Source organism: Pseudorca crassidens, chromosome 1 (assembly GCF_039906515.1).
Source record: "Pseudorca crassidens isolate mPseCra1 chromosome 1, mPseCra1.hap1, whole genome shotgun sequence".
NCBI classification, from domain to species: domain Eukaryota; kingdom Metazoa; phylum Chordata; class Mammalia; order Artiodactyla; family Delphinidae; genus Pseudorca; species Pseudorca crassidens.
This window is the reverse complement of record NC_090296.1, coordinates 125,561,922-125,576,220: the sequence shown is the minus strand read 5'-3', so window position 1 is coordinate 125,576,220 and position 14,299 is coordinate 125,561,922. Positions and strand designations below refer to the sequence as shown.

The following is a 14,299-nucleotide window of genomic DNA, read 5'->3' as shown; positions in this document are numbered from 1 at the left end:
CGGGAGTTCCACCTTTCCATCCCACATTTTTATACCCCACACACAGTAAGTCTGGGGGCAGGGCTGGCAGCTCCGCAGTGTCCTGGGTGAGGGGGAGTGGGGAACCCAGGCACACCCACCTTTCTGCTCCTCCCTCCTGTCCTCGGCTGGCAGGTCAGTGCTGCCTCCACTCGGGTATAGTGTGGCTGTAGATGCACCCAGTGACACATCCTCACCCAGCATCATCCAGGGCCGCAAGGGAGAGGCCCCATGTTCCCTTTTGAAGGGTGACCAACAATTTCCCAGTAGCTGCCCAGCACATTGCCTGTTACATCTCATGGGCCAAGTGGCAGCCTGTGGCCACACCAATGCCCATCCCTGCCAAGGGGCATGGAGCTGCACAGATTGTCTTGAACACATCAAACTTGGCTCTCCACAGGGCCAGGCAGGGAACCTCCTCTCACCTGAGAAACACCAGACAGATCAGGGGTTTGTGAGTAAGAATGGGAGGTCAGTCATAAATGCAGACCACAGGCCTCTTAGCATGTTCCCTCTCGCTCCCCCCATTTCCATGACAGGCCCCCAACCCCACCCCGTCCGCTGCACCTACTGTCTCTTGCGAGTGGCCACCGCCAACTCAGATCCCATTCAGAGGATGGATGGGGTCCAGCCACTTTCATATTTGATGTGTCGGGCTCTTAGGTGTGACAGCCACTCTGTTGAGTTTCATACCTTATAAGCAAGAATCTTGTCATTTTCTTTCACTTTGTGGCAACCCAGTTTTCATTTCTCCCAGCCTGGTTGTTTATAAAAGGGCTTTGTAAAAGTAAGGTGAGACAGGTTGCTAATTCGCAGTCTGGAAAAACAAAATTACTAAGTGCAGACATGTTGTTTCTAATTACGTCTCCAACCAGCCATCCAGGGGCACTGTCACGTGAGGCCCTTGATTGCATTTCTCATTTAGCCTTAATAAGATGACTTGCGCATGGCGAGAATTTACCAATTTGTTAGCATAAGCATCAGTGTCTTCATGTAATAGATGGTGGTCTATTTAATTTTGTAATGTTAATACGTTCTCATTCAGAAATAAGGGTACCATTATTTTATATTAATAAACTCACTTATCATTAAAATGCAATTTCTGAATCTTAGTCAAAAAAGCACTGTAGAGCTGATAAGTACCCCATTTAAATGAAACCCTGTCAAGATTTATTATATTAAACTTGGTTAATGTGGTAATCTATTAGGCTCTGACTCTCTCTCTGACTCTGAACTAAATGTACTTTTGAGGGCCTTAATTTTCTAGTATTACTTGCAATTCTTATCCTTCATGTTTCCTTATTTATTTACTGAAACAATAACACCCTTTATTAAAATGTATTCTTAATAATGACAGATGGTTTATTAAATAATGCGATGCCCCTCCAACTGTTCCAATCCTCTTAGTATTATTCTTTCCTAAAAAAAAAAAAAAGTTTTAATTAAGTACTTGCACAACTTGTTGGAAATAGGTATCGTAAACATTTTCACGGGCTTCCCTGGTGGCGCAGCGGTTGAGAGTCCGCCTGCCGATGCAGGGGACATGGGTTTGTGCCCCGGTCCGGGAGGATTCCACATGCCGCAGAGCGGCTGGGCCCGTGAGCCATGGCCGCTGAGTCTGCGCCTCTGGAGCCTGTGCTCCGCAATGGGAGAGGCCACAACAGTGAGAGGCCCGCGTACTGCAAAAAACAACAACAACAAAAAAAACATTCTCACTTGATTGAAATTTCACAAAGAGTTGAAGGCCCTAAGAGGTGACCATTAGATTTCATTCCCAAATATGTCACTAGTAATTTCACATAACATTAGAAATATAAGATAAAACCATTCATAAACTGGAAACAATTTTACAAGCAATTTTAATATAACCCAGAAATGGTCAGGATGGAATTAAATTTGCCGGCCAGCTCTGTGTAGCCCCCTAACTGTTCATCCTGATCATTACTAGGGAAGAGCTGAATGAGGATGATCCCTTTCTAGGGCAGACATACAGTGAACAAACTGCCATACTAAGGCACCATTATGGATGGGATGTTTGTGTCTCCCCCAAATCCACATGTTGAAGCCCTAACACCCCAGTCCATGTGATGTTATTTATAGACGGGGCCTTGGAGAGGTAATTAAGTTTAGATGATGGCAGGAGGGTGGGGCCCCATGATGGAATTAGTGTCCTTCTAAGAAGAGAAAGAGAAACCAGAGTTTGCTCTCTTCCTGCCATATGAGGACACAGTGAGAAGGCGGCTGTCTGCAAACCAGAAAGAGAGCCCTTGCCAGCACCTTGCTCTTGGACTTCCAGCCTCCAGAACTGTGATCAATATATTTCCACTGTTTAGTCCTCCCAGTCTATGGTATTTTGTTATAGCAGCATGAGCTGACTAAAACAGGTACACACCCAGAAGAGGAGAGAGGGAGAGCCAGAAATCATTTGAGTCTCTTTTTTAGAGGGCAACCCAATATTCAGCTGAACCGGATGCCTGGGGGTGGTAGGGAATGTGGAAAGCTCATTGCATATCTCGACTATCAGCCCATCACTGAGTGCCCTTTTTATTTATTATTATTTTTTTTTTTTGCTTAATATATCTTGAAGATTTTTTATTGTCAGCACATGGAAACCCATCTCATTCTTTTTTTTTTAACATCTTTATTGGAGTATAATTGCTTTACACTGGTGTGTTAGTTTCTGTTTTATAACAAAGTGAGTCAGTTATACATATACATATGTTCCCATATCTCTTCCCTCTTGCATCTCCCTCCCTCCCACCCTCCCTATCCCACCCCTCTAGGCAGTCACAAAACACCAAGTTGATCTCCCTGTGCTATGCAGCTGCTTCCCACTAACTATCTAATTTACGTTTGGTAGTGTATATATGTCCATGCCACTCTCTCACTTTGTCACAGCTTATCCTTCTCCCTCCCCATAACCTCAAGTCCATTCTCTAGTAGGTGTGTGTCTTTATTCCCGTCTTACCCCTAGGCTCTTCATGACATTTTTTTTCCCTTAGATTCCATATATATGTGTTAGCATACAGTATTTGTCTTTCTCTTTCTGACTTACCTCGCTCTGTATGACAGACTCTAGGTCCATCCACCTCACTACAAATAACTCAATTTCGTTTCTTTTTATGGCTGAGTAATATTCCATTGTATATATGTGCCACATCTTCTTTATCCATTCATCCGATGATGGACACATAGGTTGCTTCCATGTCCTGGCTATTGTAAATGGAGCTGCAATGAACATTGTGGTACATGACTCTTTTTGAATTATGGTTTTCTCAGGGTGTATGCCCAGTAGTGGGATTGCTGGGTTATATGGTAGTTCTATTTGTAGTTTTTTAAGGAACCTCCATACTGTTCTCCATAGTGGCTGTACCAATTCACATTCCCACCAGCAGTGCAAGAGTGTTCCCTTTTCTCATTGTCAGACTGAACGTGGTCTGGAAAGCCAAAAGCATATCATGGATTAGTTTCAAGGGTCACAATGGTGTGGCCTGAGTTAACTCTGTTAAAAGTGTCAACAGCGGTGAGGCGAAGCTGACAGTCAGCCCGCCAGGAACAGGCAGGGGCAGGGCATCCTCCTCCACCACAAGACAAACGGGTTGACTCTTGGCAGGAGTCCCAGGTGTGGCGTGCAGTGGCAGCCTCTGCATCAGACCTAGGAGTCCTTCCTTCATTGGCCCTGTGTGGTGGCAGTCACCATGTGCAGTGCAGCAAGGGGTCCAGGCAGCAGTGGTGGTGGTCTGAGAGGTGCAGCCTCAACAAGCAGCTTGATTCCAGTTAGTCTCATCAGAGGACAGGCCCTCACCATGCCCGTGGACAAGACTGACCCAGATAGTTTGATCAGCATGTGTGATTTCTCATCACATTTCCTGGCTCCAAAAAAGTGTGTCTTTAATCTACCAGTCTGTAGTTTTCCAAGTAACAGACCAAACCAGTAGGCCAAACAGCCCAAGGGTCAGTAAAGACATAGCAAACTTCCTCCAGGGAGTGCTGGCCAGAGCTATGAGAACAGCCTTGAGCCCTGCCCACTGGACAGAATGACCAAGTCCACTTTGGTATCTGCAGAGCTGGCACTGGGGCCACACAGCCACCATGGTCCAGCCACCACTACCAGGCTCAGCTTAGCTGATGCATCAGTGCACAGCCTAGGCATTCAGGGGCTTCCTTGCGTCCAGGGCCCTGCTGAGCCAGCAGCTCTGCTTCAGGCTCAGGGTGGGGGATAGTTTCTTCCAGAGGGGCAGCTGCTACTTTTTCATGTAAAATCCAGAGGCTGCTGTGACCAGGCCTGCTGTGTGATTGAATACACCATTTGCATCTGACGAGTGATGCTCACCGGGCACTTCTCACCTTGTTTTGCACTGAAGCTGAGTTGACCACCCCAAAATGGGAATATCAGGCCAGGGTCACCGGGCCTCCACGGGGGAGATGTCCAGTTTTGGCTGGAGTCCAGTAGCAGGTTAATTGCAGCTTTCCCAAAGGGATGAACATGGTAGCCATGTCAGGGATGTGACAAGTCTGAAACCCCAAGGGGCACTTCTGGGTGGATGCCGCCTCCCCTTGCCAGAGGTTCTGGTCAGCGAGAGCACTGGCCACAGACACTTGGCACTCAAAGGGCCCCCAAAAGTAGCAAATATGCCAAGAGTTTGCTGGACCACTTTCAACATAGCCTGATAGGCTGGCTCCACTCACAGGAGGCTGATTTGCAAGTTGGAGGTCAAAAAAGACCAACTAGAATGCCCAGCTGAGGCACATTGCATCTTCATCCCAGAGCCTAAGGAGGAGCCTTCTTTTGGCAGTGGGGTGTGGGGGCTGAAGATACAGCAGTTTTCCTTGACTGCCAGAGGGATTGAGCATTGTGAATCCCCAACAGCATCCCAAGGAACTTGACTTGGCAAGGAGGCCCCTGAATTTTTGGGGGACTTATCAGCAACCCAGCTGGCTGAGGTGTGATATCACACAGTCCAGGCCCCGAGGCTGAGCTTCTGACGTGCAGGCCAGCAGTCACCATCTACAAGGTGAAAGCTCGGACACAGTGGGTAGAGCCCTTACATGCAACCCTGACCCATCCATGAGGAGTAAATGGCAGGAGCATTTTCCCCATTGGCCCTTCTCTACCTTTGGCTCTTCTGATCAGGAGAATCCCCTCTGGCACTTATGGGATGGGATGTCCATGCATGTGGACTTAATCCCTGTGGTACATTCAAGTGTAGAAGCAGCAACAAGATTGCCCTGGATTAGACCCAAGGGCGCTACCGCTCACAGGATCCCGCGAGCTTCTGTTCCCCACTATGAGCATACCCAACCCCCATCAGCTGAACTCAGATGCCCCTTCCCCCTGTGACTGTGTGGGATGGTGACTTTGGCACCTTTCTCCAACATAGCCATAAAAGTTTGAGCTCCTCTCCTCCATGAGGTGTCCCAGCTCACTTGGACAGGTACATGTGACCTCTGGTCCTCCTCTGGGGCAGGGAGACCTGGGCCCCATCCCTACGACCTTTCATGAAAGCAGCTGATGCCAGGGTAGAGAAGTAGGGAGGGGCCAGGAGGTACAGAGGGAGAGAGCCAGGTGCAGTTACTTTCACATCTGAGCACTTTTGCAGTTCAGCCAAATGAACTTCCCATGGTCTGGTCCACCAGAAGCCCTGTATCAACTTTGGGGGCTCCTTGGAGTCACACAGGAAGGGAGTGAGCATCGGCCCCCATTCAGCGCTACCTCTCACTGCTTCACCTCTAAACAGTTGTTGATAGGACTGTTAGGCCCTTAGTCACTGGCCCTTTGCCTATCACCTGGGTAAGAGAGTTCCCTACAGGATCCTAGGGCATCTTTTCCCATCTCCTAACCTAGCCCAAGAGGCCCCATGTCCTCTCTCTTTTAGAAAGCCCGGTGTCTGTTGGAATCTCATCCCCATCTTCAAAAACTGTCCAGAACTGTGACGATCCTACTCTGCTTGCAAGCTAGCTAGTCAGCCCAACACAGGTTCAAGGATGCTGGCAAAAGACATGAGACTCCTGGGTCAGAGACAGAGGACTTCATCACTCACAGCATAGCAAGCAGCACGAGTTCCATGTTTATGTCAGTTTCCCTTGCCCTCCAAACCCCATGGGTGTTGCAGAAGCAGGGATGGGGGGATACTGTGCACACAGTGGATTTGTGTCAAAGCTCAGAGCCCATAGCTTAGGAAACTCCAACACAGTCAAGTCAGTTGAAAACATAACAGTATTAAATGTGTATACACCTAAGATTTAGCCTAAAATATATATAAAGCAAAAATTGACAGACTCGAAAGAGAAATAGACAAATCTAAAATCAAAACTGGAGATTTTTAACAGAATTCTCTTGATAAATGATAGAATCAATATTCAAAAAAATCAGTAGGGATCAGATGAACATAAATAAAGAGCTTAACCTAATTTACATATATACCACATGGCACCTACCAATTGCAGAATAAATATATATTCTTTTCAAGTAAACAATTTTCCAAATTGACTACATGGTGGGACATAAAGATTATATCAATAAATTTCAAAGGATTTGAAATCATTCAGAGTATGTGCTCGGACCACACAATGAAATATCCCTCTTTATCTCATGTCTTAATGATGTCTACTTCATCTGATAGCAGTAAAAGTTTACCAGCTTTACTTTTGCTTATTTTTGAATGATATATCTTTCTCTACCTACTTACTGTCAAATTTCTGTGTCATTATATTTATGGTTTCTTTTGTCAACAGTATATAGTTGGTTTCTAAGGAGGGCTGACAGTGTCTTTTAATTGGAATATTTAGTCCATCCACATTTAATATACATGCTCTTTTGGTTTAAATCTGTTATCTTGCTGTTTGTTTTTTGTTATTGTGTTTCTTTTTTCTCTTTCTTGTACTCTTTTGAATTATTTAAGGATGTTTATCATTCTGTTTTCCCCTCTACTATCTTGTTAGTTATACATTTCTTATTCTTTTCGTGGTTACATTAGAGTTTACAACATACATTTTTGAGTTATTAGAATTTATCTTAAGTTAGCACTTTTACCTCTTTCTGGTCAATGTATGAACCTTAGAATTTATGTCATTTGTTACAGGCTCCCATATTTTGTGTTGTTGCTGTCATGTGTTTTAATTCTACATATAATTTGATCCCCAAAAGCCATTACTAGTATTGCTTTAAACAATCAATATTTACCAACATATTTGCCCTTTCAAGTCTCTTTATTCCTTTTGTATACCCTGCCTCCCATAGAGTCATTTTCCTTCTGTCTGGAGATCTCCCTTTAGAATTCTTTACTGCAGGTGTGCTGGTGATGAATTTTTTCTTTCTATTTTTCTGGGGTATAGAATTCTAAATTGGTAATAATTGCCTTTCTTCAAAACACCTTGCTGAGATTACGATAGAAATTGCATTTAATCTATGCATCAATTTAGAGAGAATTCACATCTTTACTGTGTTGAGAGTCTTCCAGTTCATGAATATGGTATGTCTCTCCAGTTGTTTAGATCTTCTTTGATTTCTTTCATCAGCATTTTATAGTTTTTAGCATACAAGTACTGAAGATGTTATTTTATACCTATACTTCAGTATTTAATTTTTGAGCTATTGTAAATAGTATGATATTTAAAAATTTGAGGCCCATGTGTTCAGAGTTAATATGTCAAAATGCCATTGATTTGTGTATGTTGATCATGTATTCTGTGACCTTGACAAAATCATTTATGAGTTATAGTATTTTTTGTAGCTTCCTTCTGATTTTCTACATAAACCATCCTGTCATCTGCAAATAAGGACAGTGCTAGGTCTTTCTTTCTGATATGTGTTACTTTTATTTCTTTTTCTTGACTTATTTCACTGGCTAGGACTTCCAGTACTATGTTGAAGAGCAGGTAGAGAGAGAGCATCCTCACCTTTTCCCAGTCTTAAGGGGAAAGAATTCAGTCTTTAACATTTAAGTATGATGTTAGCTGTATGGTTTTTGTAGATGTTCTTTACCAAGTTGAGAAAGTTCCCCTCTGTTCCTACTTTTAACGGGAGTTTTTGTCATGAATGAGTATCAAATTTTGTCAAATCCTTTTTCTGCATTGATGATATGATCAAGTGATTTTTCTTCTGTAAACTGTTAATATGGTGAATTATATTAATTGATTGATTTTCAAATATTAAACTAGCCTTGCATCCCAGTAATAAACCCCACTTAAATGTAGTGTATAATTTTTCTATAAAATGCTGAGTTCTACTTGTTTTTATTTTGTTAAGAATTGTGTATCATATTCATGAGAGGTATTGATCTGTACTTCTCTCTTTTTTGTATTTTCTTTGTCTGGTTTTGGTATCAAGGTAATACTGGCCATTTTCTGCAGGAGTTTGTATAGAATTTGTTGAGTATGTCTATTTGTATAGGCTTTAGTGGTTGCTCTAGATATTATGTTATATACATAATTTATCAAAGCATACACATAAAGTGCTGACACTTTACCACTTTTATGAAGCATAGAAACCTTACCTGCCTTTATGCTCCTTTATCCTCCACCATCTATAATTGTCTTAAATATTTCTTATACACACATTGAGACAATGTTATAATTTTTTCTTCAACTGTCAGACGTAATTTAGAAAATTCAAGAGGAGAAGGAAAGTCTCTGTATTCATTCATATTTTTGCTCTTTCCATGTTGTTCCTTCCTAATGTTTGAAGATTTCCTCTTTTGTCATTTCCTTTCTGTCTGGAGAACTTCCTTTAGCCATTCTTTTAAATTAGGTCTACTGGAAACCTAAATTCTCTTAGTTTTCCTTCATCTAAGAATGTGTTGATTTCCCCTTTATTTCTGAAGGATACTTCTGTTGTACATAGAATTCTGGACTGATGGCTCTTTTCTTTTAGCACTTGAAAAACATTGTTCCACTTCTTTCTGATCTCCATGGTTTCTGATAAGAAATTCACTGTCATTACAATTGTTTTTCCCATATAGGTAAGGAGTTGTTTCTCTTTAGAAGCTTTCAAGGCTTTTTCTTTGTCTTTAGTTTACAGAAATTGGACTATGATGTGTTTTGGCATGAATTTCCATGGGTTTTTCCCATTTAGAATTTTCTCAGCTTCTTGAATTCATATATTTATAGGTTTGTTTGTTTACAAAAATTGGGAAGTTTTCAGTGATTATTTCTTTGAATACTTTTCTCAGCTCTACCCTATTTCTCCTCTCCTATGGGACTATGGTCACGTGATCTTTTTTAGTTTATTTTCTCTCCATTATTCAGTTTCTGTAATTTCTATGTTATACCTTGTCATCCACATATTCTTTCTTCTATTCTCTCCATTCTGTTATCGAGCACATCCATTGAATTTTTTTAACCAATTGTTGGATTATTTTAGTTCCAAAATCCTAATTTGGCTTTTCTTTGTATCTTCTTTTGTTGTTGTTGTTGAGACTTTTTTTGGCTGACATTTTTCTTTTTTTTTTTCATTTGTTTCAAGCCTGTTTGTAATTGCTTGTTGAGACATTTTTTATGATGCCTGCTTCAAAATCTCTGTCAGATAATTCTAACATCTGTGTCATCTGTGTTGGTGTTGGTTAGTTGTCTTTCCTCATTCCATTTGAGGTCTTCCTGGTTCTTGGTGTAAATAATTTTCAGTTGAAAATTGTATATTTTGAGTATTAAGTTATAAGACTCTGAATCATTTAAATCTTGTGTTTTAGCAGACCTTCTCTGACACCATTCCATTAGGTGTAGGACACCATTGATTCACAGCCATCAGATGGGGGTGGACGTACAGGTTTTCCACACTGCCTCTGCTGGAACCTAATGTGGCATGGGCTTCTTGGTACTGCTGGGCGGTAGTGGGCGAACCTCATCACCATCAGATTGGGGTGAAAGTCCAGGCTCCCCATATGTTCTCCATTTGGTAAGGGTGGAATCCTCATTACCATCCAGCAGGGTTCAAGTGCTGACTCCGTACCACCTGGCAGTGGGGGAGGGGTAGAGAGTGATTCATGGCAGCCTGGCAAGGATGACATCTCAGCTCCCCACTTGGCCTCTGCTAGAAGAGTGGTGGGAGGGCTACAGTTTGTTCTGTGGGTGTGGCTGGAATAGAACAGCTGTTTTCTAAGCAGTGGCTGTCTGGTTAAGAGGCCCCTCTCCTGGTGTTCTGACTAGAGAGAGCATGATTTTTTTGACAGCCTCCGTTATTTCCAGATTGTAACCTTCTCTAGCATCTACTCTGGGGTTTGTGAGGCAAAGAGGAACCCAGGGCACCTACCACCAGGTTGTGCCTCAAGTCCTGAGGTTCCTAGCCAGTCTGCCTTCTTCTCTCCACCTTTCAGTCTTCCCATGTTGTTTTATACGTAATGTCCAGGGGTTTTAGTTGTAGTTAGTAGAAAGGGTAGTGGAGAGGATGTCTACTCTGTCTTCCTGCAAGCAGAAGTCTCGAGATGTGTTGATGAAATTTAACATGACTTACCAAAATAGCTACAATGTCAGACAAAGACAAATATAACATGACATCACTTATATGTAGAATCTTAAAAAAATAATAATACAAATGAACTTATTTACAAAACAGAAATAGACCCACAGACACAGAAAACAAATTTATGGTTACCAAAGAGGAAAGGGGGGATAAATTAGGAGTCTGGGATTAACAGATACACATTACTATATATAAAACAGATAAACAACAAGGACCTACTCTATAGCACAGGGAAATATATTCAATATCTTGTAATAACCTATAATGGAAAAGAATCTGAAAAATTTTATATATATATATATACACATGTATGTATAACTGAACCACCTTGCTGTACACCTGGAACATTGTACATCAACTATACGTCAATTAAAAAAATTAAATATAAACCATATCTCAAAGGTGTGTATGCATCAACAAAGAAGGATGGTATTTTTTTAGAAAAACAACTTTTGGGAGGGGAAACTGTGTTCAAGGAAATTACACAAAGGAAAATTTTACATTTTGTGTAAAACGTGTTCCCAGATTCAAGGAGAGAAGGCTTTAGTCTTGAGTTTCTTGCTAGTTGATGGGAGAATTTGGCCGTTTTTTATCTTAGGAAAAAAATCTATATATTTTTTGAGAATAAGTAACCATAACCCTCCATCTTACCAATGAAGTTCTCTAGAATCCTCTAGAAAATCATCTGCCAATGTTTAAGCTTACTTAGCAAACATCCCTGCCTGTCCTGGGATTCTAAACGTGAGCTTCTGTTCCAGGTCGCCTGAACTGGTGGTCCACCGTGTGCACGAGCTGTAAACGGCTTCTTCCTTTGGCCACGACAGGGGACGGGAACTGCCTTTTACACGCTGCCTCACTGGGTAAGCCCCACAGTGTAGACAGAGGGTGGCAGTGCCCAGGCCTGCTCTGTGCGTCATTAAAGGACAATCATATACTAAGTAGAGCCACGTGCATTACTGTCATCTGGAAGAATCCCCAAGGGATGGAGCCAACAATTCCTGCCCTTCTTGTCAAGCAGCTGGCAGGCTTGGTGGGGACATAGAGCACACACGAGAAAAGACCTGTCCTGATAGAAGGAGGCCTGAGCAGAGCTGCAGGGATGGGCATTAGACATCGTGATCTAGAGCAATCAAAGAGGACTTCTTGGAGGAGGTGAGATTTTACTGAGACTTGAAGAACTTGAAAGACTATAAAAAAGGACCTTCCAGGCAGGGAGACCACATAGATAAAGCAGAAAGGCAGAAATTAACATGGTGTTTGGGGTCGGGGCTAAGCCCTGTTGGGCTCGAGCAGGAAGTCTGGGGAGCAGTGCATGAGGTTGGGTAGGTCTGGGGCCACCACACTGACTGCAGCTGATGCACTCAGACTGACAAAAAGACAGACATAGGTACTGCTTGGGTAAATAACACGGCACAGTCAGAATACACCACAGAGAGGTCAGCAACCTCCTCCAACGGAGATGCGAGCTTCCTGGTTACAAAAAGCGATACCAGCAAATGCACAAGTGTGGGTGGCAATATTTGGATGATGGAAGGTCACGGTAGACTTTCTGGAAGCTCACTTAACCCCTCTGGACCCAGGCTTACAACACAGGCAGAACTGAATTTGTGCCGGGGACCCCAGTATCAGTGCCAGTGGCGCCTTATCAGTCCTGCAGTATGAGGACCCTCTCCAGGGATGGGCCCCTCCGACGAGAGTATGATCCTTGTTGGTCAAACTCGCCTCCCCAGGTAAACATGACCTTAACCCAATGCTGTGTCCCAGAGCAAGGACGCCCCAGACCTTGCTTCAGACCTGTAGTGAGGCCTATTCTGTAAGAGGTGGGCTGAGATGAGCCTGAAAAGGCTTAGAGGGTAATGAGGGGACCTGGAAAGGGCCCCGAGATGCCCAGAGGAGGATAGAGCCCAAGAACAAAGGGAACATCCCACATTCCATGGACTTGACAAGGAGTGATGGGGAAGACAAGGGTACCCACCCACCTCCTCCCTTTCAAAACTAACGCATTTCTGTCTGTTGACTCCACATTCATCATCGTAAAATAATAATCGGCAATCCCACTGCCCAGCGATGGCTGCTTTTAACATTTTGGTATATTGTCTTCCACACTTTTGTCTATTCTTCCAGTGAAATTAGGATCTCACGGTGTTCACAGTTTGGAATCCAACATTTTTCCCTTAAAATTGTATTGAGAATTTTCCATGCTGTTCTTCAAAAACATATTTTTGCTAGTTGTGTCCTATTCCATCGTAATGTATTCACTATCTCCCTCTTATGGAACTTATTTCATCTTGTTCTGTATAAAACCTGGAGGAGGAAAATGAAAGAAGAGATCTCTCCTCTGTGTCAACCAGCAGCCTCTTTACAAAGTTTCAGGCATGGAAATGCCTTTGTCCTTCTGAAACTGCAGCATGCAGAGGCACTGTCCCCGGCATGACCATGGGTGAATAAGGCCACAAACCAGCTGGCCACACGCCACTGTGGTCCTGTCTGATGGCATGTGTTTCCCCATGAGCACAGCAGGCCCTCCAGGTCTGCCTGGGAAGAGAAAGCCTTCTGCAGGTGGCCCTCGCTCCAGCTGCAAGAGAGGCTAGGCCAAGACTGAGCCTGGGACTCGTGGCCTTTGGTTCTTTTCTCCCAGTACTTTGTTCCCCTTTTGTACTTAAATTGCTGAACCCCACAGGAGCAGGACTGCCCGAAGTGGCCATGCCACACTCACCAGCAGTGCTTAATGGACCTGCTGACCAGCCCTGGCATTGACCTAGGGTGTGGGGCACACATAGAAATGACGGTAATCCTGGGGTCAGGCTTGTGGGCAAACATGTATGGGACAAGGAGACCCTCTTTGCAAAAGAGACCCAAACAAGGAGCCATGGCCTGTAGACTGGACCCGGGACTTGCCCTGCCTGGGAGGAGGCTGCAGGCAGGTCTGAGGGATGAGAAAGCTCAGCTCAGCCTGTTCATAAAAGGAGTGTTGATAGCCACCTCCCTCCGCCTGTGCTGCAGAAAAAGACCAAAGCCTCCCTGGACAGAAAGCCCGCAGCAGCCCAAGGTTATCCGCGTGTCTTTGCACTAAAGGATGTACAGCCAGTTTGGGCTTTTGATCAGCAGTCAGTGCGGGTCACTGCTCTCTGAAAGCTCTCCAGGGGGGGTCCCAGCTCACTTCAAGTCCACCTTTCCAGTCTCCACCTCTTCCCCTCCATCCCAGCTCCAGCCACCTTTCCCTCCCTAGTATGCCACGTGGGCCTCCTCGGGGCCAGCCCTGGCCTCTTCCTGTGACTCAGCCCCATCCTTCACCACTCAAGTCTTTGCTGCAATGTCTCCACTCATGCCGTGACCAAACCACCCACCACTCTGCCCTCTTGGCCTGCTTCATCCCCCCGGCGGTGCTGCTGCCTGCAACATAGGGTGTTCCATGCTAATTCAATGCCTGCCTCTCCTCCCCTCAATGTGGGCTCCGTGGGATTTTAGGAATTCAGTCTGTCCTGGTTGCTGCTGTGGATATGCCCAGCACTCAGAATGGTGCCTCACCCCTATTGTGAAATAAGTATGGAATTAATGGGATTCAATTAAACAAATGAATGAATGAATGAATTCCCCCACTCTCTGCCTGTAGCCAGAGCTGCATCTCTCTTTCACGATGCTTCTTCCGTTGGTTGGGTTTCTTGGCCACTTCTGAGCTGTGCCAAAGGCGTACTCAGAGATGCTGGTTTGTCTTTATTGACCCCTGGGCACCCGGCACAGGCCGGGAGGGGCACTTCCTTCAGAAGCAGGTGCTCTCCGGGGGCCCCAGATGTGTGCTGAGATGCCTCAGGGCTACAGACATCA

The 14,299-nt window shown here is 44.2% G+C and overlaps 1 protein-coding gene across 5 annotated transcripts in view; it reads left to right on the top strand.

Annotated features, from left to right (window-relative positions):
* The window catches only part of LOC137232774 (OTU domain-containing protein 7A), a 389,090-nt gene that overhangs the window by 323,809 nt on the left and 50,982 nt on the right, over window positions 1-14,299 (top strand). For all 5 annotated transcript variants that reach the window (XM_067755571.1, XM_067755579.1, XM_067755553.1 and 2 more), the window contains one exon: window positions 11,233-11,334. In XM_067755571.1, the coding sequence (XP_067611672.1) occupies window positions 11,233-11,334 (102 nt within the window). The remainder of the gene's footprint in view (window positions 1-11,232; window positions 11,335-14,299) is intronic.